The sequence below is a fragment of the Coturnix japonica genome, chromosome 2 (assembly GCF_001577835.2).
Source record: "Coturnix japonica isolate 7356 chromosome 2, Coturnix japonica 2.1, whole genome shotgun sequence".
NCBI lineage: Eukaryota > Metazoa > Chordata > Aves > Galliformes > Phasianidae > Coturnix > Coturnix japonica.
The window spans coordinates 62719493-62745150 of record NC_029517.1 but is presented as its reverse complement, the minus strand read 5'-3'; the positions used below and the strand labels follow the sequence as shown (position 1 = coordinate 62745150).

The window sequence follows — 25658 nt, the reverse complement described above, 5'->3', positions numbered from 1 at the left end:
TGTTTTTATATTAACGACTTTATTTTTGTAAAAATGAGCAAGGGCAAATAATAACATATTTGATTCTCTCCGTTAATTCAAATCTTCACTCGTTCTCAAATAGGCCTTAAGATTTGTATTACCATTAGTTATGTGTATTACAATAGCAGCCAGAAGCCTCCAAGTTAGTGCCCGATGCACAAGGCCCCGTTGTACAAAGACAAGTTAAACACCAGCCCTTGCTCCAAGCTGACATGTGAAGTCACGAAGGTACAGAAACCCCTTTTGGGGTCCATGCCTAAGCAGCCAGGCAGAGACCTGAGGAACACGTGGCATGCTGCTAACTGTGATAGGGCTTCCTCACTTTTGCATAGACTCTGGAGGAAGACCAAGAATTGGACCTTTCTATGTGCTGTGTTTCCCATAAGGGAGCAGCCACAGTGCTGTGATACGATGATCCTTTTCTTCATGGCTCCTACTGATCCCAGTTTCAAAACCCACTCAGCAGGATCCTGTAATCCAGTGAAGGAAAAGCGTTCCCTCACATCATAGTGAACTTCCTATTGTCTTCTCTGACACCAAGATTTCGAGCCTGCTCTTTGGTGGTGTGTGGAGACCACAGGATGGAAGGAGACAGACCTGCATAGATCTGGTTCACCCAGAGCTGAGCACTCTGACTCAGTCCCTGCTGTCCTGTAAATGGGGCTGGCTAAGTGGTGCCTTAGATGAATGCTTTCTTGAAAAATACAACAGCAAAACTGAAGCGGGAAAGCATCTGAACCAGCTGGCATGAACCTGATGTGCAGTTCTGCTTCCTTGTCCCTACTGCATCAGTGCCTGGAGGATACAGACACAGGCCTGAAGAGGCAACAGCGAGGTGGTTGCAGGATCCAGCAGGTAGCACAGGACAGTACCACAGAAAAGGCAGACCCAATTGCACACCTCCTTCGAAGAGGAAGAGGTAGCAGTGGCCATCACTGAATGGCACAGCCTTCCTGCCTGGCTGAGCCTCAGGTCAGATGGCCTGCTTTCTTGAAGGTCACACTAAGGTGAAAGGGAGTCAGACTGGTTACATGCCCCAGCAACCCAAGAGAGTCTCGCACAACTACACTGAGCTTTCCACCCCAGCCATATAAACAATGCAGAATTATTCTCCTGAGAGACGAGGGAGGCTAAAGCCATCCTTTTGTCCTGTGGATGAGAAGTTCACCATGACGGTGTTAGCTTCATGGGTTCTCTTCACCCTCAGAGCAGTTAACAGAGCAGCTATGCCATAAACCTCTCAGCTTTACCACCTTTCTAGAGAGGAGCCCTCCCTGCAGAGATCTTTTCTGTCAGAGCAGCTAAGAACACACTTGACCAGAGATTCTGGTGGGAAACAAGCACTGATCTTCTTATACATTCAGACTGAAGAAAGGCTCCTGCAACACTTGCACATGCAAGAGAACATCTGAAAATAACCTCTAGTCAGGAAACATTAAAAATACCATGATTTCTTCTTGGGGGTTCCCTGAGGCTCTTTTCCCTTCACCTTTCCACAGTGGCTGGTAGAGGAGGCTGAAGGATACAGGATCTGAATCAAAGCCAACTGAGTAGCTGACACTCTACTAACAACTGCTGTTACTCTTTGAATCCAGTCCCTTGGTCCTACAGCTCTAAGTGTGACAGTGGCTACACTGATTTCAGCTCAGACAGGCTGAGCTCTGGAAATCATTTCATGCTGCCTAAACAAAGCGTTGCTTATTAATGAAACTATCAGTGGGAATGGCAAATTTCTGGGGGCAGATGAAGGAACACGTGCCTTACTCTGACCAAATTCTCCACCTTCAGGCACTCCCTCCCTCTCCTGCCACTTGGGAAATGTCTGCAGCTAGCTGTCCTAGGTCCTTCCTCCACCTGCTAGCCATTCTGTAGCTTCATGTCAATGGCAAGATTTGTGCAACAGAGCACCAGGCACACACCGCTCACCTTCAGCTTAAGGGGCCTGTGTTCCTCTGAGGAGATGTAGTAAGGTGGCAGTGAATCAGGGTTCAAAACTATAAATGCTTCTTGTTCAGGATTAATCTGATACACTTTCAAGGCATATCAGGCTAATTTGCCTGTTACTGTAACCCAAGGCAGTGCTATACCCACTCACACCCACAAGTTAGCAAGGGGCAGACAAGGATCTTGACTGTTGTGCTGGTTTAGGACTGGAGCTCCTGCTCCATTTTGATAGGAAGGGCTGGAGCCACCTACTCCATCCCTGCCCTGCCAGGTGGGCACCAAGCTCAGCAGCAGAGGTGGCCATTGCTTCCTTCCCCCGTTGAGGAAGACCAAGGTCCCAGTGAAAGGGATAACCTACAGAGCTACTAAATTCCCACCCAGTACAAAAAAATCAACCCCTTGGCCTGGAGCCCCTTCCAGCACACTGCCCCTCTCCAGGAGGGGACAGCTGTTGATCCACGTCCTCCCTCTTGCCGAGTCCCCCATACTGAGGGGTTTCCCTCAGCTGTCCCGTGCTGCTGTTTGGGAGAGTCATGGAGAACTTGCCACCCTGTTGAGGAGACAGGCGGCCTGCAGGGCCTGGCCTCCCAATCCCAAGTCTCCCAGGGGACCCCAGGGCCAGCAACACTCTCAGAAGAAACGAATCTGTCCCAACAACTGGGATTTGGGGATGACCCCCTTGAGGGATAGTGTCTCACGTCAGTTCAACACCTTCTCTGAGCTGTGCCCCAGCCTGCCCTCCTCTTGCACAGGTGGTGTGGGCTCACTGCGTCGGGCCAGGCTTGGCACTGGGGCTGTGTGGTGCCACGTCCCTCCATTGCCCACTGGGATGGTGGCATGCAGCTCAGCACACTTCTCCTTGTAGTGCTGAGCATTGCCGGCGAAGTTCTCACAGCGGCTGGAGTTCTCCTCCTGCACTGGGCTGCTGACGTTCTCCTCGGCTGCCCCTGAGGCTGCAGCTCCCTCCTGGGAGTTCTGGCTAAGGTAGACGACGATGATGTCTCCCTTGAAATTCATTACTTGTCCGCTGGAAATAAACGTGGAGTTACTGTTTCCAGTCACATTTCCTGGGGAAGGAGGGGGGGAGAAAAGAAGACACGCATGATTAATATTTTCTCTCATGAGGAGGATGTTTAGCATGGTGAATTCAATCCGCTGCAATAGCTCTGCTTTTGTTCCATGATTTTTCCCCCGTGACACAGGGATGCTCTCATAATCAATGCCTTCCATGGGGCTTTCTCATGACTTCCATTTGTGCCTCCTCAGGATGAAGCCTGTTGCTCCAGGGGGGCTGTCTGGGGCTTCTGGAAAAGCTGTCTCTACACACTGCACTCCCACAAGCAAGAAAGCATGATAACCTCACCTTCCCACTGCCTCCAGACACACGAGCTACTCACAGACTGCCTCCAGTTAGAGAGGAAACAGCTATTAGCATGTTGTTTTCCCCCTTGGTACGTGATCAGTCCTACCGTGTGGGCAAATCAGCAGGTTTAATCAATAAATGCTGAAAGATTTAATGTCAGGCCATGCAGTCATGGTGAATACATGGAATGGAGCTTGTAAGATTACTGTTCACACGCCACTGCTAGATTCCAGCAGAGCTGAGCGAAGACCTCATATGATACCCAACCGAGCTTGGGCAGTACAGGAGAATCTAACGGGTCCCCTACTTCTTTCAGCTAAACCATCACACTCCTGGCTCTTCGCTTTCTTTCCAAGCATTGCTGATTAACACGAGGTGTCAATTGAGCACTTTCCACAGGGAGTTTCCCTCCTAGCTGTTTCCCCCGTGTTCAGCCTAATTGCTTGCCATCAACACAACTTTGTCAGGCACCACAGAGCTACACTAATACCTGTTTGCCTTTACACAGATTGCCTTTCACTCATAAAAGGTACTGTAAAAGTTCACCTGAGCTCAGTACAGGATCAAGAAGAGTAAATGGACACAGGAACTCCCTGTGTTGCACTAAGAAATGTGCTTCCAATCAGAAAGGCATAAAGGATGCCTTCAGAGGATAAGTGAAGGCACTGCTCCCTTTCAGCCTTTTGATCTTGATGATGTTAATTAGAAAGGCAGACAAATTTCCGTGGTAATTATTCAGTAGGAATGGGAACAATGCATGTGATTAATTTCCTCAGAGCCATCTGATGTTGCTTCTTGCAGCTGAACTGGGATGGTGTGGGCTCTGAATGTGAAGGCTCTGCAAAGCCATCCCTAGCCATGAGTCACCAAAGTCCTCCACCACTCATGCCTTACGCTGAAGTCCTACACAAGGTCTGAGGTGGCCATGATCCAATGTTCCACATTCTGACTGCTTCCAGGCTCTGGGGGATCTGGAAAGGTGTTTGAAGGCTCATATCAATTGCTATCCATGAAGCCTGGAATGGCACCTGTCCAGAGGTTTGCTTTGGTCCTCTAAGGTTATTTCACAGCAGGGGCAGATGTTGCAATTTCTGCTGTCATTCTGAGTACTAAGAAACTAAATTCAAAAGTTCATGGAATTACCCACATCATTTTTCTTCCCATTTTTTCATCCACCCACATTCATACAGTTCTGCCTTAGCACAACTGCGTCCAAAGTGGTTGCTGGAAGAAGCTTTATTATGCACAAATGTTTATTCCACCTGGGCATTTCACAAGGCCCAGCAAAATGGCTGATTACCACCACAGCTCCACCAGCAGCCCCAGCTGGGCACCACCACTCCACAGGCAGGCAAAGCCACTCCAGCAAGGGACATCAGCTCCATACTGACTAAACCCACACTCTTTCACTGCCTACAGCTCAGCCAGTACCTCCAGGCAGTTATGCCAAGGCTGGGGTGAACCAGGAGCTCTGTATCTATGCTCAGGTTTCACCAGATAGCACTACAGCAAGTACACAGCCAAAGGTACTGACACAGTGAAAATCATATATAAAAAACTGTGGTGCAGAGCGAAGATGGCATTTGCAAGCACGTCACTTAAACCTGCTTGCTCTCGTGTTCCTTTATTCTCTCTTCCTCTTCTCGAGCGATTCAGAAAGAAAAAGCAGCACTTCTGCAGTGCCAGAGATGACTTGAGTTTCAGTAGTAGCCCAGAGTCACCTTCCACAGAAACAAAATCCATCTTCTCTTTGCTTCTTAACTGAATTCTGTACACATCCAGCAGTGAAACTGCTTAAAGATTTCAGGAAACTGAAGCAGTAGAAGGAGTGTCTGCTCTTAGAAAGATCACTGCTCGCTTTGAGATTCCCGCACAGCACTGTATGTTTAGCAGGGAAGGGCCTTCAAAGTTTCACTTGCGGGTCTTGAAAGTGTCACTTTTGGTCTTTGGCAGACTGACAAGAATGTCTGCGTAAGAAACGTTAAGGCATGATGTGGTTTCAAAGCAGGGCAACTGCTTATGATTGCTGTGTGTATTACAGTAACACTGAGATGTCCCAGACAAAACTAAGGTCCCATTACACTTGGCAGTGCACAGGCAAATAAAAACAGAGCATCCGTCTTCAGGAGATTATCATCTTGAATGACTAATAGGATACGACAAAAAGATTGCAGGCTTTTAATAACGAAGAAAAGAGACGGAAGTTTCATCCAGAAAAGGCTCATAACTTCCCTCCTTCGGTGGTTTTTATCCCTGCTTTCATTTAACTATTTTGCTATATTCACTGAATTAGTCACTTAGGAGCCAAGCAGTAAAATGGAGACATCGATGCTTCAAATTTTAGAGACCAAGTGCTTATATTTGGAGAGAAAACATCAATATGAAATTATTTTTAGGTCAATCACAAAATTCGATTATTTTTTGTTTATATTTTATATATATGTTTATCCATTAGAACTTTTAAATGAAAAGAAAGAGCTAAAAGCAAAAGAGATCGTGGTCTCTCATACCCAACCATGACCACCAGGTTACAGTTCCAGCCAGTTTCAGGGACCACCACATGATTGTAACTGGACCACATCCTAATGGCAAGGACAAAAATACACACGCAGGCTGCAGAATGGAAAAACGCCCTTCAGAGTTATGCATCTCTTCTCACCTCAGCCTTTCGGTCACTATTCTCTCCTAAGTCTTCTCCTAAGTCTTCTCCTAAGTCTCCTAAGTCTTCTCCTACAGGGATCCTTCATAGTGCTCACGCTACATGTGATATTCACTATAGAGCAAATTACCTTCCTATTTCAGCTCTATCTTTCAGATTAGCTTCAGGGCAACTAAGTGAAAAAGCATCACTATTTTTCCCTTTTCCCAGCTCACACCTTCTGAATAATAATGAATTAGCACCAAAGTTAATCTTACATGACTGTGTACAGGCCAAGCCTGATGGGCTTACCGGATGCTGGAGGGAGGTCTGAAGTGCTGCTGTTTGTCCCTGAAGTGCTTCTGTTTGTGTTCTGGTACTTTGCGTTGGTACCATCAGAACATGCATCTTCCATACCGTGGTCACTTGATAGAGGGCTCTGACCAGCAGAGAGAAAATTCAAGCCACAGGTGCACTGTGCATAGCATCCAGTTTCTGGGGAGGTGGAGGCACCATCAACTGCAGCACAGCAGGGTCTGCTCCCCTTTCTGGGAGTCTCCCTATATGAAATGCCACACCTCACACAGATCTTCTCTGAGTCACGGTTCATTGCGAAACGATCTGTGTCTTTGCTGTCAATTTCCTTTGGGCAACCGTGGGAAAGCTGGCAAGATTTCTGGAGGTATTTGTCCATGGTGGCATGTACACCATCTGCATCGGAGGAAGGGTCGGAGCCCTGAGGGATGGACACATCCTCTGTGCTCCCAATCCCTGAAAAGCACTGATTTAAGCTATCGTTCTCCCCTACCTCCACTGGTTCTGAAAACAATGACAACGTTTTACCGTCAGGTTGACTCAGTAAAGGTAAATAATCGGCAGTATTGAGATCTTTATCCATATATTCATCTTCCGTGGGAACAGGGGAGAAATGGTCGTCATCGGTCTCAGTCCCCACAGAGATCTCCTGGAGGGTGCCCCCAGCCCTGCAGGGTGCCATGCCTGGGCTGCCATGCCTGCACGTGGAGTGACCACAGGGTGAGCTCCCAGGGGCAGGGGAGCCAGCAGGGCCCAGGAGACGCATGTCTTCAGTGAGCTGCGGGATGGTGGTGTTCGTTATATTTACGGTAACGTATGCATCTCTAGGTGGCTCCTGAAAGAAAGTTGAAATAAAACTGTATTTAATAAAGAAACTGGCTCAAGCTTGTTTTCTGAACAAAGAAGAAGCAGACATGTCTTAATGCTTCCTCAGCATGGAGCTGGTGGGATTGAGCGGCATTGCTGGACTCGATAAAACTTAATTTCAGACAATCTGGTTTGTTAGCTCTTAAGAATCATAGAATCACCTTGGTTGGAAAAGGCCTTCAAGATCACCAAGTCCAACCATCAACCAGTCAAGAGGGCACCTGAGAGTCTAGAAGACCTGCTGGACTCTGCTGTTTCTTGTGGACACTGGTTAGACCTACCTAAATGCTTAAAAGGTCGGTAACTCCCCTGAATAATCTATGTCTTTGAAAGACTGTTGATCTGTAAAGACCTCACTGTGAGCAAAATCTCTATTAGTAATAACAGAACAGCAATAGAAGTAATAACTGATTCAAATACTGGATTGATTCAGAGACGGGTTAGAAAAATAGAAGACAAACAGACATCGTCGCTTTAACCTCCAGAACTTTAAGACAACAAATGCAAACGCCCGTGACATCTCTTTGCCAGTAGTTTTACAGTTAAGTTATATTTTTGGCTGAAACTCCATAAAAAAAATAAAGGTTTGGGAAATACTTCAAGGGTTCCCTTCAGTTCCTGCCAGTCATGCGTAATGATGGGTGTTTGGGAACCGCTACCTTTCATTTCTAGCATCTGTTCCCTTCCTCCACAGTGGAGGACACAAAGCAAATGCTGCCAGCCACTAATTGCTGTTGATTCACTCCTCTGTCCCAGAGGATCTGAGCAGCTGCCAGTGCAGGACATTGCAAGAACACTTATGAGACAAAAGAGTAACTGCCTGCTCAAAAAGTTGCTGGGTTTGTTTTCTTTTTCGTAGCAATGGGATGCTACCACATCTAATCTAGAGCTCTTAGACTGGCAGGTGGACAATGGAAGAGCACGCACCTGGGAGCTCAGGGGGACCTCAGTCTATGTCCCTGGTGTCAATCAGACAGTGCATATGCAAGTGAATCCATGCTCCCAACCAAGAGTCTCAAGCAAGGGCATCTGGGGCTGTTCCAGAGCAAAACCCTTTGGAAGGTCATATGCTCTTCGCACACAAGGTTTTCATTGACTGACAGAATTAAAGGGCCTTGTGGCCATTTCCTTTAGCTGATGGCTCTGTTCTTAGTTCCTGAAGTGTTCAGCATTCTCGGTGCTGCATCAAATCTAAGTCCCTCTCCCATGAGGACCCTGGTATATAAAAACAGGCAACTCAAGTTAAGCTTTTCCCAGCCTTAGAATTCAGAAAGGCTCTCTCCTAGGTGAGAGTCTCAGGCGTTCACTAACATGGGCTCATGTTCAACTTTCTCTTATGGATATTTAATCATCACAGAGACTGTTACCACTGCTAAAGCTGGCTGAAACCAGAGAGCAGGTTCAGAAGCTATTTGAGAATGGTGATTTCACAAGCCTCACATTTACAGGAAAACAGAGTAAAAAGCCAAAGCTGTAAGTGGCTTTTGAGAAACTCAAAACTCGTTTTCTAGCCAAAGACTAACACAAAGACTAAAGTAAGGAGGGGTGTTGGGAATGTTTTGAGGAAAGCATAAAACAGAGGGAAAAATCTTAGTGCCGCTGACTTTACCTTCGTTCCTTTTATTTGGCTGCACACCTCGTTAGCCCAGTTCTGTAGATCTGCTGTAGGGAAAACAAAGGAGTAGCTGTAACACAGAGAAGGCACTGAAACTAGCCACAGACCTAAACACCCACAGTCATTCATGACCCATAATATTATAGTAAATGAAAACCAGCACGACCGTTTTTACTGACTGTTCAAGTGTCCCGGCATCAGGCTAGCTGAGGATTCATTCTAACTGGAACAAGGATGTATTTCTGTGGAACAAATGTTTCCAAGCTCCTAAGATAGATCACGTTAAACCGTGTTCCACATCAAATGGGGTTTCTTTCCTCATCACATGTCACCACACTATGACTGGCCTGGTACCGACCCACTTAGAACTGTGCATTCTATTTCAAGATAAGTCACATGGATGGCACAAAGACCATTCTCAGACACGAGTGAGGAGACCAGAGAGAAGAGGGCAAGCCACTGAAGCCACGGGATGGCAGGCTTAAGTATGGTGTGTTCCACTTGACAGGGATGTACTCAATTAGGAAACACAGCTTATCAAAGTATCTCCTACGGAAAAGCTTCATGTCAAATAATGCTTTAAAGCTGTTTTATAGAGTTAGCAATTCTTCTTGCTTTCTATTTATGCATTCAGGAGATTGTGCAGGGCTTAAGTTCTGCTTTAAGCTTGTACTGGTTTTTGTACATCTGAAGACAGATAAGCCACTTAGCCCCTGTCACTTCCCAGCAATGACTCTGTACCTCTGATATTAGGTCTGCACGTTCACAATCAGGACCCAAGCAGGCAGAGTTTCTTCCTAAGCCCGCAAGTCTCTGGGACTCTAATTAGAAGTATCTACTGTTCAAAGGCAATGAAAGACTGTCACTGCAGAGCAGCAGGTCAATAGGAACATTAAGTAAAGAGCACTCTCCCCTAACCTGCTCTGCATCATAAGTATTTGCTTTGCAAGGAGAGTCACCATTTCCTTCAGCCCATCCCAGGAATTCCAGATTTAGCACAACCCATGTTTAGTGTGGTAGAAACGGCATATTTCTAAAACATGGGCTGAAAAATACCTTACAAGGGTTTCTGCCTTCCCTTCCGCTGCTCCCAAAAGATTTCATAGATTTCTGGGGCTTGGGAAAGGAGATCAAGGGAAAAAATACAGTAGGAAATGCTTTCCATGTTTAGGGGAAGAAAATAAAAAATGAGAAGAACATTAAGACTATGTTCTTAACTGTGAAGACCCAGATCTTAACACAGATTTGAGTAACTGAAGGAGATTTTTCCATCCTATTCACAATATATTCAAAAATCCAATGTTATCCTCCTCCTAGTATTCTGCTAAAAACATTGCCTCTATCACATTTTAAAATACAAATCAGTCTTGAATTCTACATTTTAACCTATCCAAATGTGGGGATTAGGAGAGGAAAGAAAGCAGGGAGAAGGAGGCAGGAGGTGGTGAAGTCTCTCCCTGCATCCCTCTGACCATGGGCTCTGCTGTGCCAGGCAGCACAGACTTACCATGCTGATACAAAATCCCCTCCTCCCCCATCATACATATTGTGGCTACATCCACCCTTAAGGCACTCATCTCCCTGGCATGGTTGGCTGCAGGCAGAAGCTGAGCAAGATGCATAGGTGTAATACACTCCCTGCCTATAAGGAAAGATTTTAAAGCCTGGCTTTGTGCTAGTCAAGACATCCATATGGACAGGAATTCACGTCTTGGTGGGTACCCGTGAAAAAAAGAGTACACAAAGAGACATGCAGCTGTCACATTCATATATAACATTAGCTATCACGTACCTGTCAGCTTTTTTCCCTTATTCTTGTAGTATACGATGAAGATGACAATGCCAATTAGTGCCACAAAAAACGAGATGACAATTAACACATACAAGATCTTGTTTGTTCCTGTAAGGTGTAAGAAAGATAATACCATCAACATGTTGCTGTTCTCAGCAGTATCACAACCCTTGCTCCTGTCACCCACTTTTCCACAGGAGAGCCATTTTATCCTTCCTAACTGATTTTCAGTTTTTATATATATATATAACAAGGACCACAGCTCTAGCGCTTACCTAGTTCTGTCACAACCAGTCTCATTAAAGTTAAATGGTACAGAGCCATCTCACTATTTACTGTCTGAGAAAGGTGTGACTCAGCCACACTCCTCTGAAAATCTTCTTGAATCCACCAGCAGCCTATGGGCTGTGCTTGCTCTGCCTCAAGATGAGAGGGACACATAGCGTGTGGAAGTTACAGACCTCAGCCAGCAAAATTTTGCCGTCATCTAAGAACCTCTGCATGCCTCCTGGGATAGAGAAGAGAGCAACTGGCAAGCAGAGAGAGCTGAGAACATTAGGCACTGCTATAAAGGAGACACGAGGAGAAGCTGGTGGCTTTTAAACAGTTCACACGTACAGACACTGGCAGGCTGACAAATGAAAGAGGAGTAAACGTGATGGAAAAATCATGGATGTATAATAGCAACACTGCTCACCATGCAGCTTCAGAGAGAGGTGTGAAGCACTGCTTAGCACTAGGCAAAGGCCCTAGAGCTGCTGGGCTTCAAGTAGTCATTAAAGGTAAGATTTCGCAAGAGCTCTGTCTTGGTCTACAGCTGCTTCCCATTGACTCATCCACAGTGGGAAAGGAGTTAAGTCAGCCAAAAACTCTAGTAAACATATACTCCTCCTCCCTGGTACTTTCTAATAGATAAGCTCTCTGAGGACACATACCATATTCCGGTTGCTCAGTCATCTTCTGCTTTGTACACACTGCATCAGACTTATCAGTCCCAGGGACTATTTCTGCCAATCCCAGAGCTGAGCAGCTAAAAAGGAAAGACAAAGAAGATGGAATTCCAAAGAGGGAGCTCATCGTGGCTCCTACACTTATGCAGAGTAATACTTTCTGTTGTAAAGTACTCTTGCACTTCTCCATACTGAAGCTCAGACACCTTCTTTATCTTCACCTATGTCAATTCAGCAGTTGCTGTCCTAGCTGTCTTTCTCCCAGTCCAGAAAGACTTGAGATCCAGCATGAGAATACCGTTATTGCTATCCCACCAATCAGCATCTTTATACATGCCACTGAGAAGCAGAGACACTCCACTGAGAAGTGTGTTTTCTCAAGCTTCTCACTGCCTTGTGGCCATAATCAGCTTTTTGGAAGGCAAAATAACTTACTTGGTCCAGGATTTACACTCATCAGTGGATGAAGCAACCTCTGAGAAGTAGCCTCTGGGACATGGCATACAGCGTGTGTCCTTGTCTTGTTGCACTGTGTGTAGAAAAACACAACAGCTGAGTTTCTGTGAGTTCTTTCCAAGCGAGGGGAAGGTGACTATGCTCCCACACCCTCCCACTCCAACCCCACCCCAAAAGCTTCTCTGAGGATAGAAAGATCTAAAATTATATTAAAACAACAGTGACGGTCACACATAGGAAGAAAAAAGCGATCAGGTGAGATAAGCACATTCCCCTGCACGATCAGAATAAGAAACGTCCAGGCATCATTTCCAGTTATTGCAAAATAATGCACTGTTCTCATGTGTCCACTTCCACTAACTTCCTCTTGTCAATGCTACAGCACAGGCAGTGACGTTAACTTGTGTTGTCACTTTCGTGAAGCCACAGTAAACGAAGTGCTGTATCAGGGTTTGCTAGATTGCAAGGAAAACACCACCACTCTGCTCCAGGCCCATGCAGCATTTTGTCCTCTACTGCTCTACCATGTGCTGAATGGTACAGCTGGTGGTCCTTATGCTTGGTACAGCTGTTTCCAGCATCCATTACAGCGCTGAACTTAACCATCTCCATTTTCCACCCACAAAATACCTGCATTTTGCTTTCAGTCAGACTCTGGACTAAATTACATGATAAAGCTGGCAAACCTCACTTGATCCAAGATTTTACTTTACTTCAAAGGCAGAAGGCTTTCATATGCAAATAGTCCTGGAGAGTTGTACACAGTAGTAATGTTCTGAGAGTCTACAGTATCTCACAACGCACACGATGCAGGCCAGAGCTGGATATTTCATTTGTATGTCCCCTCTCTGTATCTTACCAGGATGCCCAATTCCAAACCCCGGAGCACAAATGGTGTTTCGCTGACAGCAGTCACAGTCCTCGTTCCAGTGGTAACCTGTGGTACAGGCACACTGCCGCTGGAACGTGCTGTTTCCCGGGTTCACCTCTTTCAAAGCTTTTCCTAGAGGAGAAAGCAGATGGCAGTAAATAACAAGCCTTGAGTTCATAAACATCCTGTTCTACCTATTTGCTTTGCTTGAATGCCAGAGGTGAAACCATTCATGTTAGAGGAATCTTTCAAGAAGCGTGGGAGGCCCTTGATCAGCATGGGACACCTCACTGATTGGGCTCCTGAGCAATACTATTCCTCATAGCAGAAAATAAACAGAGCTTTTGCAAGAGTTAGACAAGGGCAGAAGTGAGTGCAAAGTATGCTGGGCAAAAGGACAGTCACTAATATCCAAGTCACAGGGAGTGAAAGGCCTGACTGAAGATAATCTTATCGGGATCACAAAGACTATAGTTGCAGTGTTCAGCAAAGCACAGAAGCAAAACGCTCTGGTGTCTGGGGACTTCCCCATCCACCACAGTCTTGTGCAAGCTCAGCCTTCATTGCCACGTATCCAAAAGGAGCACACTCCCTAGTCCACTTGCCCATCTCACTCTTCACTAATTTGGATTAAAAGGTTCTCCAGTATGAATAACTCACCTTGATCACATATTTTATGTAGCAAGCATTTATCTTCTTCGTTCCAGACATCCATATACTCGTTCGGGCCACACGGCTGGCACACGCTATCAGAAGTCTCAGTGCATTTAGCAGACATATACTTTCCTGTGAAGGAGACAAGGACAAGCAGATAATCTGCAAGCTGCACACCATTTCTCTGTGCACAGGGAAAATGAGATGGGCCAACACTGCTGCACTACTGGGGACAAAAGTTTCATCCCCACTCATTTCCTCACTCAGCTGACAAATCAGAGTGGCACTGCAACATCTGTGAAGCTCATGACATGGGAGCAATCCCATGTACATGCATGAAGACCAAGCTACTTTACACCATGTGCAGTAGGAAGATGTTATCCCAACAAAAAAATTGCTATGGCTTTTGCTGAGGTCAGTGAGACCGCTACTACACTTGTAGGCACTTGTGAGCCTGAGATTACGCATTTGCAAGGGTATGTGCAAACAGATTGGCGGAGTCATGAGAGCAAGTCGCCCTACTGACCTCCACAGCTGTTTCTAGGGAGCTTTTTGATTACGGAGGCAGTACAGCCCAGTACTCACACACCTGGCTCGCACTTCTTGCAGCACCGTCCAGAGTATTCATAGTGTTGTTCACTTTCACATGGCAGAGTGCTTTGTAGTGACAACTGGACAGGAGAAAAGACAGAGAGGACATGAGACCCAATATACCTGGAAAGCTTCAGACCTACCTCTTCACAATGTTGACAGAGAGAAGGAAAAATTTTCTCCAGTGTAGCATTTTGGGTAGCTGACCAATAAAGCATAACAGAACAATTATGACCTCAAAAGTTCTTTGTAGACAACAACATGTATGCACAGGGACTAGCAATACAGCCAGGTGCTAAGTCAATAACATCACAATCTGGCAATTGTCGCAAGCATTGAGCATGCTATTTAACCTGCTTTGTGTATTTTTTTTTAACAATACTGTATTATTTCAAGCCTATGACCTCAAAACAGTTGTAAAAAAACAAAAGGAAAAAGAAAAGGTGTTGACATAATTAGTCCCTTCCACATATACAACCTCAGATCAAGACCTGGGCCACTGACAGCTTTAAAATATGGTATTTGGCGAACAAATACAGTGAATTATTTACACCCTTTGAGAAGAAGAAGTTCTCGGCTTCCCACCAGAATATACAACACTCCTGGCTAGTCCCACAAAATGCCAGACCTTAATTCTCCAGCTCTTTATGGCTCCCAAACTGTTGTGTAGAGGTGATATCATTTAACTGAGGCAGCCATCCACCGAGGCGATACAAACTAAGCCAACAGCCTTCTTTCCCCTCCAAATCCTAAAAATCCAACACAACCGATCCCAAACTAACCAGGTGAAAGTGCTACATGTGATGCCCTCACTTTGGGATTCTCCTGGCACTGGTACTCCAGGCAACCTCCACATCTTACATCCAGTCATTGATTTTCCAATTGGTAAAATGACTCCAAATCAGCTCGTAGCAAGGAATTAATTACTCATTACGGCTGACTGCCACTATTAAAATCTCATTTACTTGAATTTTACTTGGAGAAAGCTGCGCCAGGACTTCTGCTGCTGCTCGGCAAGAGTTTTTGTTGTCTAATAGTGTACAAAAGTACTATGCAGGCTGATAATGGTTTTTATTCCACTACTGAGTGTCTTCCCCTGTTTTCCTCCATGTCTTTTCCTCTCCTCTTTCCTCCTTTTCTAATCACATCAACTGCAGTATCTTGAATAGAAACTATTTTTCTCTGAGCACCTTGACATCTTCTAATGCTGGGAACAGGTCTTAAAAAGGTGACTTAAAAATGACCAAACATGAACACCACCTCCTGGCTTGGAGTTTGAGCCAAGAGTTGGTGCATGACTTGTGTTTACCAAAACTATGCCTGAAACAGAGTAAGTACCTTAAGTCGAAGCTTTTGAGTTTTCATGTTTTTACTGGTTATAAACACCTTATAGCCATTTTTTATCACTACAACAATCCCACATGAAATTAACCTTTTGTCTTATTGCTTCCTTGCCTCTTTCTTTGCACTCATAAGCAGTATCTCGCTTTTTGATTAGATCATATGTTTTTAGGAGCAAAGACTGCATTTCATGTTTGCACAGCACCATGCACAAAGGGTCAGCGACCCTGTGTTAACATAAATAAGCTCTTCCATACTCGCAAAAGCTTTCGTTCTGCTTTATTCCCGATAGCCACCTCGTTTGTCTTCCCGATTGCCAGGACAACCACCAGTGCTTGTGAAATAACAGGTGACCTAGGAGCAGAAAGCTGGCCAGGCCACCAGCTGAATGGTGATGCTGCTCAGCAGCCCAGGAGACACTCTGGAAATGCTCCAGTAATCCAAGGAGCTAAAAACAAGCTCAGCATAATGGGGCTCGTGCTACACTGCTCAACTGAGCAGCAGAGAGAAAAGATCTTGAGCAATCGACTCCTATTCCCAGCAGTCTGAAGCGGCAAGAAAAGCAGTGAGACCAAGGATGGATCCAGCCACTTGTTGCTTTATCAACAGAATGTTCTTTTCTTCCTCGTTTGCCCCAGACTGAAAGTTCCTCTTTATAAGAAAAGGCTAAAAACTGAAGTGTCAAACAAGGGCAAAGTTGTCCCGTTTAAGGAAGGATATGCAAATCTGCTGCAGGGCATTCAGCAGAAAGCTTTGGAATGATTTCTGAGAACCAACACTCATCCTGAACAGAACAAGCAACACAATCTGCTCTGCGCGGAGGCCAGAAGCATATGTTAATTGCTCACTACCTTTTGTAAACTGCCTTGGACCTTCCTGCTCTGTAGCATGAAGAGGGCTATTATTGCAACATACTCCCAGCTGCAGCTGCGTAAATCTATGCTCTGTGTCAATAAGCATTCTCCTCTGTGACTGCGTCCTTCCCCTTTTCAGACAAGGCAATGCATTTACAAAGCTGCAATACTCCCTTCTTTTATTTATCTCAATGAAGTAAAGACAAAGCTATCGGTGTCCATTTGCTAACTCCCTTGTGAGCTCACAAAGGTGAGAGATGCCAGACAGACATGGACTGGCTGGACCTGCTGAGTGTGAAAGCAGAGCGTGGAGAGGATGGGAAGGGAAACAACAGAACCTTCACATTTTCTTTGGGTAGATCCAGCGATCATGGAGCCTTTTGTTAACAGAGCCCCATTGAAGGTAGGTAGTTCCATGTTCAATCATCTGCCAGAGGATTGCAGGGCACTGTGAGACAGGACATCAGCTTTCTGTAGCCCATTTTCACAATGGGCTGGTGCTCCACTAGAACCAACACATTCCCAGCCAGTGTCCATCCCAGACAGGGAAGTGCAATTCACTTCATAGAGGAGGAACTCAGGCCTAGAGACCAGATGGCTTCAAAAGGTGACAGGAAATTAGTGGCAAAGCAGGAAATGGAAACAAGTCTCCAAAGTCTTAAGCTTGCCCTGTAAACCCTAGGACACCCTCTCATCAGGCCGTGGTGATTTTGACATCATGGGGCTCTTCTCTTTAGTGAAGTTGGTCTTTCAATTGATTTTGGGCATTGTGCTCTAAGGGTCCTTAGAAGGAGGGCTAGACTAGAAGAACTCTGGAGGTCTTTTCCATTCTTAGCCATACTGTGATAAACACTTCCTCAGAAGAATAATACAGGAACACCCATCAGGAGAAGAATCCAGAGAAAAAGAAAAAAAGCCAACAACAAATGTCCTCTGGGCTCAGTGGATTGTCAAAGGCTGTTTGGTAAAGCATGCCATCACCTGCTTACCTTCAAGCACATGGGTAGCACCAATGACTTCCTTGGAGAAACATGCATGCTCCTGTCAAGGTTTGCAGGAGGACTGTTACAGTGCCAAGCTCTTTTTTCCACCTATTTGTTGAAAAGAATGCTAAGCAAGAGTGTGCTTGTGCTTGTAGGGTCAGAGAACTTCAATGAGTCAGCTACAAGGCACAACCATGTTACTCAGACCTTGAAAAAACACACACACAGGTGCTTCTGAAAGGGGAACCAGCAGCATTCGGATTCCTGTCCTCAGGCTTACGGAAATATTTATTCTCGGTGCTGTTGAGCAATCGGATGAGAGCAGAAGCTGTGTGTCATGGATGCTAAAATTACTTTCTCACTCAGATGAATATTCAGAGAAGATAAAGTTGCACGGGCCTCTTTCTTTTAAAAGAAAAAATCTGGAAGAACAAGCTCGGGGGTTTCCACAGCCTTTTTCCCATGTCATTTCTGAACAAGAACCCGAGGCCTTAATGGGGACTGCTCATTAGCAATAATCTTAGTTTAGAAAAGCTGAGATGTAAAGGGACACGCCAAGGCCTAACTACCTCAAGATGACACCTTTGTGCTCAGTGTGGTTGATTCTGGAGAGCAATCAAGACATCTGTCATCATTTCACTGAACAAAGCACATTCTTTCTCCATTTAGTACTGCAGACCCAAGTACCTGTGGGAGAGCAAACTCAGGCGGCTCCTGCCTTGCACACCGCTTGTTTGTTGAACTCTGGGACCTGAATGTACCCATACTACTCGCTTTTGAGATTCTTGGTCTACAGCTGCTTGTACAACTTGCTGTACAACTATATTTCTATGGCGCCTTGGGCTTTATCTGCCTTTGTCAATAGGACTGAGCTCTGACCAACAGTTCCTCATGTAATCTGAAGTAGACCCTGCAGCCTCAGCACCTCAGTCTTCAAGGAGACAGGCTTCACTGCTGGTATAAAAAAATGAAATTAGGACAGCACGCAAGTCACCACCACACAATTCCAGTTATTCACTTGCAGGTCTGTAATTCAACACAAAAATGTCAGATTGTGAATGAAATGCTTTTGGTGATGTCAACTTTCCAGTGACCAGTAAACCACATCACAAAACTACCATCACGTGGTAAAATATAGCTGGGAAATGGCAACGGCTACCGACTAAATATTATTTCAATCTTAAAAATAGGTTCTTGAAACCCTGCTAGAGCCTGAATACCTACAGAGACCATAATGAACATGAAGAATAAAACAAATAATAAAGACATTAAGAGAAAAATGTAACTTGCAACCAGAAAGTGGATAAGCAGCGGTCAAGGCCCAATCCTGACTATTCGCATTGCCTTTTGGCTTTAACGTGTGGCAGAAAGCAAACGTCTGAGCAGCAGGTCATGCTCCATGGATGGGGAAGGACCAGCAGTCAGTGCTGCTTTGATTGGCCTTGCTGTCACAGTCGCTCAAAGACTGGCAGCTACTAGGTAGGGTGCTTTAAAGATGAATCAGAGAGCGGAAACCCAAAAGCCAACCAAACCAAAATATTTAGCAAAGAAGGTTGGTAGCAACACGGCAGTCCCTAACAAGCAGGAATAAGAATGACAGACTGAGGACACAACCAAAGTTAATACTTTGCTTGTGATAAGAACTGTGAGCTCTCCCTTCTAAGTGAAACAGGTGCATCAGCACCGCTTACAAGGAGTAAGTCTCAGCCCTACAGGCAGAGTGTCAGCATCTCACTGTGAGTAACCTTTAACCCATTCACACTTACAATAATAATAATAATAATGATTACATAAGGCACTAGAGACACATTTACAGGAGGCAATTCTAGTTCAGAAGATTATTTTTCCACACTTCATCAGCTGGAGTTGAATCTTAATGCAGGAATAACCACGAGAGATTTCCAGGGTCTGTCTGTACTGTCTTCATCAAGAAGGAATGGCTGCATTTACAAAAGGATGCAGGATTGGGATGAGAAATGGTTAATTTACTCTTTCAGTGTCACCATGAGGAACCAACTGTGCCGGGGCTCAGCCAAGTCAGCAGGAATACCCCTCCCTGATTTAATGGGGACCTGGCTGATTTCCACGATAAGCCTGCTTTACTACACGCAGTACTATAGCAGGGGAGAGCTTTTTTCTTCCTGTGAGAACAGATTCATGCAATCATCTCATTGTTCTTGCTGCAGAGCAGTGAAAAGTTACAGAGAACACAAGGCTTGTAAGGCAAAACTATTTGGTGCAGCAAAATAACAGTCTCAAAATAGATTCCCCTGTGTGCTACATAAGCAATTTTTAAGACTTCATATGAACACAGTGGCACATTTTTCCCTATCTGCACTCCAGATTAATAGGTTGCCTAACAAAACTTCACAGTATTTTTTTTTCCATGTGAGACTTTTGCTTTTCCCTCCATTTTGACCGCTGACTAAATATACTCTGCACCGATCTGCAGTCACAAATGTTGTTCTTTGTCATTCTTGAACAGATCCTATACGCTTCTTTTTCTTTTGGAGTAGCCACAAAGTGGTCAGGGTGAATGACCTCACTTTTTTTCTCTCACCCCTCCCCAGCTAATTGGCTCTTGCAGGGTGGATTAAACCAGCCAGCTTGGCTCTACCACCGCACGTGGCCTCTCCTGGTCCCTGCCATCGGGGTGGGGAACAAGAATGAGGGTTAGGAATGGCATGGTGGCAGTGGGCTACAGGATGTATGTGCTCCCTTCCCAGCAGGCCTCCCTGTGACTTCGGTGAGAAGTGCATGGGGCCCTAATGTGCTGTGATTAATGAGTCTTCAGCTGTGTTTGCAGCCATGACATCCTAAGTGCTGTACAAACAGAGAAGAAAGCCAAACCCTCCGCCCAGAGACCTCATACCCAGCACAAACAGAAAGGTAAGTAAAGGGAGCAATGCAGAGCAGCTGAGGTAGGTGTGCAGGCACAGGACAGAAACCAGAGTGTTCCGGGACACCTAGCAGCACTCAGCATGGCCCTGTGGAGTGGGGCTGAGTCCAGCATGGCACCCATTGCCATTAAGACACCACGTCACAGGCACGATGCCTTGGTGTGGTGACAAACAGGGAGTGACCCACCAGGGCACCTGCACTTCCTTGGAGCCCTGACACGTAGCCAAGGCCACCCCTGCAGCCCACCCTGCAGCTTTCAGGTTGCTCCATCCCACATCTGTGTGAACTTTGGGCTGTGTTTAAAGAAGAGTAAGTCATAAAACAGGGCAAGTTTCTGCAGGCAGACTATTGCATTACACAGAAAGAGGCCTACCCAAGTCCATAGTGCAGCCTGGTTAAACAGCACTTAATTTTTATACTGCATCTATAACACACAAATGTTTGCCTTTGTGCTTCCCATCGGTGCTAATGAGCCATTCTCAGAGCAGCTGCAGCAGAAGCCAACAACTCAAGGGCTGGCACATCAAGCTTCCAATGAAAGGAAGGGGCAGCCTTTGCAAGAACACAGCTGCAGCTGAGGACTCAAGGACTCAATACAGCCCAGTTTCCCTCTTCCCCCCACTGCCCACCTCCTGTAAGCTAACCAGGCTCATTTGGGTTGGAAAGAACCCTTACAGGCCACCTAGTCCAGCTCCCCTGCAGTGAACAGGGACACCTACAGCAAGATTAGGTTGCTCAGAGCCCCATCCAGCCTGGGCTCAAGTATCTCCAGGGATGCAGCATCCACCACATCTATGGTTGATCTGCTCCAGTGCTCACTCCCTGCAAACAGCAGCCTGGATGAAGAGCTGGATTCTGCTGTCACGGGAATTACTGTACTTATTTATTTGGAATCCAGACAGGGAACCTTGCTGGCTTGGTCACTGCAGATGCCACCAGAAGCCCCGGTCACACTGAGGGGAAGTGGGCAGGGAGCAGCAGGACAGCACGTGTCAGCCCTTCACCGCATCCACACGTGTCCCTGCTACAGCGGGGTTTTCAACATTTCAAGTTCAGAGAGACACACAGGCACATGCAAAGACTCCTCTGAGCAGTGCTAAGGCATAAATACCAGAGGGTGATGCTCTGAGGTTTCTGTGACTTTCTGTGCTGTAAACGACAAGGGTTAGTATTGCTACAGCCAGCTGACAGGCTCTGAATTCGACTGACTTGTGGAATGTGGTGAAGGTTTGTTTTGATCCTGTCTGTGGGAAAGTAGAAATTACATCAGGAAGATGATGCTTAACATGAAAAGAGAAGCAACACAGGTTTCTTAAACCATGTTTTGGTTTGGTTTTATATGCAGTGCATTATTCCTCTTACATGTGGTGCTGTAAAATGTTTTTCATAGGATCCAGGAGAACTTTAAAGCAATGAAAAGTTCTCAGGTGCATTTCCAGCAAAGACTTTTGGGCAAATAAACCACAGAAACTTTCACACTGTTAACTCCAGAATATACCCAAGGCTTCAGATGAGTTGTTAGTGAAGCTTTGCTCTATCGAGTGATTCCTTTGATCCCAATCAGAGCAGGAACATGGACTGGGGGGATCCATGATCTAACACAGCATGGACACTTTTATTCTCTATTTTTTTCCCCCTCTCACCCTAAATAGATGCATCTTAGTTAACAGACAGATGTTGGCCAAAACCTTTCTGGATTATGAAGACTTCTGGATGAGCAAACTTTCCCTGTAAAGCAAAGACTACAAAGTAGTGGAAGAATCCTGTTGTCATACAAGAGAATAAGACTTACATTAGACAACTGGGTTACTGGATATTTGTAAATGCACATTCTCATGGGCTTTAACCCCACCTGAAGGAAACAACTAAGCTGTTCCTTGCTGTGAAGCAAGGAAAGGGATGTGACAAAGAAGACGGGCAGACTGTGTCTCAGGAAGCCAAACACCGTGTCCTCTGACAGCCACCCAGGATGCATCACTTGGAAAGATCATCTTGCGGCTGAAGCACAAGACAAGGAGGGTGAGCTTTGCTCCTGGCAGTTCTGCTCCACGCTCGGTGTGTGACCTACAGCAAGTCACGAATTCTCTGTTCCTGTTTCCTCTTGGGCGAAAATGATGACGATGATAATGTCTATTCTCAGCAGCTCTATGAGAACCCATTAACTTACATGTGCAAGTGTTTCTCATTCCTTACAGGAAATACATTGCAGATTTTACTGTCCTACCACCACCCACCCACCATATTAAGGGTTCTGTAAGCAGAAAGCAATGAATCAACAGACCTGCTGGCTTCTACATCAAGGTATCTATAGCATCTGAATTTCCAAGGTTAGAATATAGCAGATTTCAGGCAACGAGGGGATTCCAAAAGGAACAAGAGCCCCAAAGCAGAACAGCTCCAGAAGGAAGAAAATGTCATGGGAGCAAAAGCACAAAGAACAGTGAGGTCTGCTCACCTCAGTGCACTGATCACAGCTCTGAAGAGCAGGCAGAAAATAGGTAGACAGAGGTTACAGATAGGAGATGGGATAATCCACCCAAAATCTATGATGGGCAAGTCTCTTTTAAAACACCCACGCTTGTTCATATACATATGGAAGACACCTGGAAAGCAGCTATTTAAGAGAAGCCTAAGGGGTGAGAGTGGACAGAAAGAAACATATATTTTGGCGGGGAAAAAAAAAAGGTTTGTGTGGTTTCAAGGCAACATATTTAGGAACAGAGATCCAGAGGGAAGGCTCTCAAGGCTATGTGGTCAGACGTTAAATTGTAAGCTGCAGACAGCAGAGGCTTTTTTCTTCCTCTGTAATCTCTTTTCCTTGAAGCTGCACCTTGCTCTCAGGGAACCCAACCATGATCCATGAAGCACTACAACAGCACTAAGTAGGGGGAGGCACTTAAAATGACACTCGCACCTAATCAAGACTAATGAGAGAAACTGTAGAAGTTCAAATGAAAGAAGTGCAGATGGAGGCCAAACAATGATTAATGGGGGAAATAAAGTGCCTGTAGTGTAAGAGCAATGAAAAACCTGCTAGCCTAGAGGGCCCTGAATAACATGGGGAAAGAGGAATTATTTTTAAGCAGTTTAATTAGAAAAAGTAAAGTGAGAGCATTTCCCTAATGAGGAAAGGCTGAGAGACCAGGGACTACTGTTCAGGAGGCTGAGGGGGGGATCTTATCAATGATTACAAATACCTAAAGGGTAGAAGCCAAGTGGATGGGGCCATGCTTTTCTGGTGCCCTGCAACAGGCAATGGACACAAACTGAAAGATTGTATATCTCCACACAAACACAAGGACAAACTTCATTGCTATGAGAGCAACAGAGCACGGGCTGCCCAGAGAGGCTGTGAAGCCTCCTCTGGCGACACTGAAAACCCACCCGTGCGCTTTCCTGCGCGATCTACAGCTGGGAACTGCTTTACCAGCAGGCAGGGCTGATGTTCTCCAGACGTCCCATCCAACCCCTGCCGTTCCGTGAGATGCCCCGTCCTTGGAGGTGTTCAAGACCAGGTTGGACGGGGCCCTGGGCAACCTGATGTAGTAAATGTGTATGTTTGGTGGCCCTGCCAGGCAGGGGGGTTGGAACTACATGATCCTTGAGGTCCCTTCCAACCCGGGTCATTCTGTGATCCTAGTCCTCGGCAGGGCGCTGAGGAGGCTCAGCTCCAGCAGGAAGGGCTCTGCCACAGCGGGGCGATGCCACCGACCCCACACGAGACAGGGCGGCTGGCTGCCCCCCTTCCCCTTCAGGCCCGGCCCGTGGGCTCCATGTGAGCAGCCGGCCCACGGCCCACGCCCGATCGGAGCAGCTCGCAACGGCGGCTCGCTCAGCTCCCCCGGGGTAAACCCGAGCGGCAGGGTGGAGCCTGCCTTATTTTTCACTCTATATGTAAATACTACCCCTCAACAGCAGCGGGCTGCCCTCCCCTCCGACCCCATGCCTTGGTTGGAAAGTATCCGCGAAGTAAAAGGCGCTCGAGAGTTGCGAAAAAGAAACCAACACCACGAAACAGAGAGAGAGAGACATAGAGCCGAGGCGGGCGGGGGTATGAGGGGTATGAGCCCTTACCTGCGGGTGTCCCGCGGCGGCCAGGCACAGCAACGCCAGCCAGCCCGGCGGGCCCGGCATGGCGCCTGAGCCGCGCTACCGCCGGCCGGCACAGCCCCCGCGTCCCGGCGGCGCGGCCCGGAGCATGGGGCTGCCTACTTCTCCTTCGTGCCGCCCTTCCTCTCAGCTACGAGAGAAGAAGAAGAAGAGGGGAAAAAAAAAAAAAAAAAAAAGGGCCTGACTGTAGTTCCCACAGCATTTCCTCACACTTGACATGCGGGTTTTTTTTTTGGTTTTTTTTTTTTTTGTTTTTTTTTTTTTTTTTTTTCTGGTTTTTTTTTTTTTTCCCCCCCCCCCCCCCCCCCCCCTCCCTCTTCTCGTCCCTCCCTTTCCTCTCTCCACCCCCTTTTAGTCACCGTGTCCCGGCCTTGCTCCTACACACGGGTACGGCTGTCGGCATGGTGCCCACCTGCCTCCTGCTGCCCGCTGTGCTCTGGGCTGGGTAGTACCGTGTCCTTCCCAACACCTCTGGGCATGAGGACGTCTCTCCCAACACGATTTTAACTCGTTTGATCCCTTCCACTTGGGACGTTCTATGTTTCCATGGTAGTTCAAGACTCCCAGAGTAGGGGCAACTATGGGATTTCTCTTTTGTAGTTGATAAGAAACACCCACCTACACAGCAAAACAAAGCTGTGATCTCTCCACCCCTGCATAATATCCAGAGGCTGTGAAGCCAGGCCTGTTTCATCTTCCTGAAGCTCCTATCTACCCTTCATACACCCTTAGTGTCCTCTGTGAGCATTTAACCTGGTGTGTGTCCATCAGGCCTCAGTGCCTGTGCTGGGCCCAGGTGTTGTGTGGCCGCTTCGGCACTGCTTACCTGATGTGAGTCTGGTGTTCCACGGGAGGACATGGGGCAGGACAGGCCACAGCTCTGCTGCTGAACAGAAACAAGCGTGGGGACAGGCAGGAGGCCATGTGTCAGATCTGCCTGGAGGGCAGTGCCCAACTCCTCCTTGGCTGGGTGCTTTGGGAGGCCTCAGTGCTGCGGGTGGTTCTGCTCCCATGGATGGATCCTTCTGCCTGAGCCACCTCCACCACCGTGGGCAGCTTGCAGCCCTGGGCTGGCCAATGCGTTTTCAAGCATTCGTATTTGAGATATACAAGGAAATGTTTCTCTTTAAACAGAACAGCTTTATTAAGGCTCTTCCCCTTTTCACATTTAGCACAATACCAAGGCTATGAGCAGTGTTTATCTACCAGCTGCTCTCTAACCACAGGTTTACAGGATCAAGCTGGCTGCTGTTAGCAGTCGGACGTGTTATCCTGGGCCTGGGGATGTGCTGAGCACAGTGCTCTGTGCAGAGCTGCTCCAGGCAGCTCCGTGCTGCACAGCAGCTGCAGCATTTCTGCACTCTGATCCCTAATCCTGCCTGAAGTATGTGC

The 25658-nt window shown here is 46.5% G+C and overlaps 1 protein-coding gene across 3 annotated transcripts; it reads right to left on the bottom strand.

The window, feature by feature from the left end:
• On the bottom strand, nucleotides 1-25658 carry TNFRSF11A (TNF receptor superfamily member 11a). Of its 3 annotated transcripts, none has more exons than XM_032442974.1 (11): nucleotides 25093-25658; nucleotides 24231-24396; nucleotides 14076-14157; nucleotides 13493-13618; nucleotides 12821-12964; nucleotides 11941-12034; nucleotides 11491-11585; nucleotides 10556-10663; nucleotides 8758-8810; nucleotides 6279-7116; nucleotides 1-3032 (listed from the first exon to the last, which is right to left on the bottom strand). In XM_032442974.1, the coding sequence occupies exons 2-11, from the start codon at nucleotides 24288-24290 to the stop codon at nucleotides 2665-2667; spliced, it is 1968 nt and encodes a 655-aa protein (XP_032298865.1). In that variant the 5' UTR covers nucleotides 24291-24396; nucleotides 25093-25658; the 3' UTR covers nucleotides 1-2664. The 3 variants fall into 3 exon arrangements, with proteins under 3 accessions (XP_032298865.1, XP_015710019.1, XP_015710017.1); XM_015854533.2 differs by lacking the exon at nucleotides 25093-25658 and adding an exon at nucleotides 24679-25053 and having other exon boundaries at nucleotides 8758-8807; XM_015854531.2 differs by lacking the exon at nucleotides 25093-25658 and adding an exon at nucleotides 24679-25051.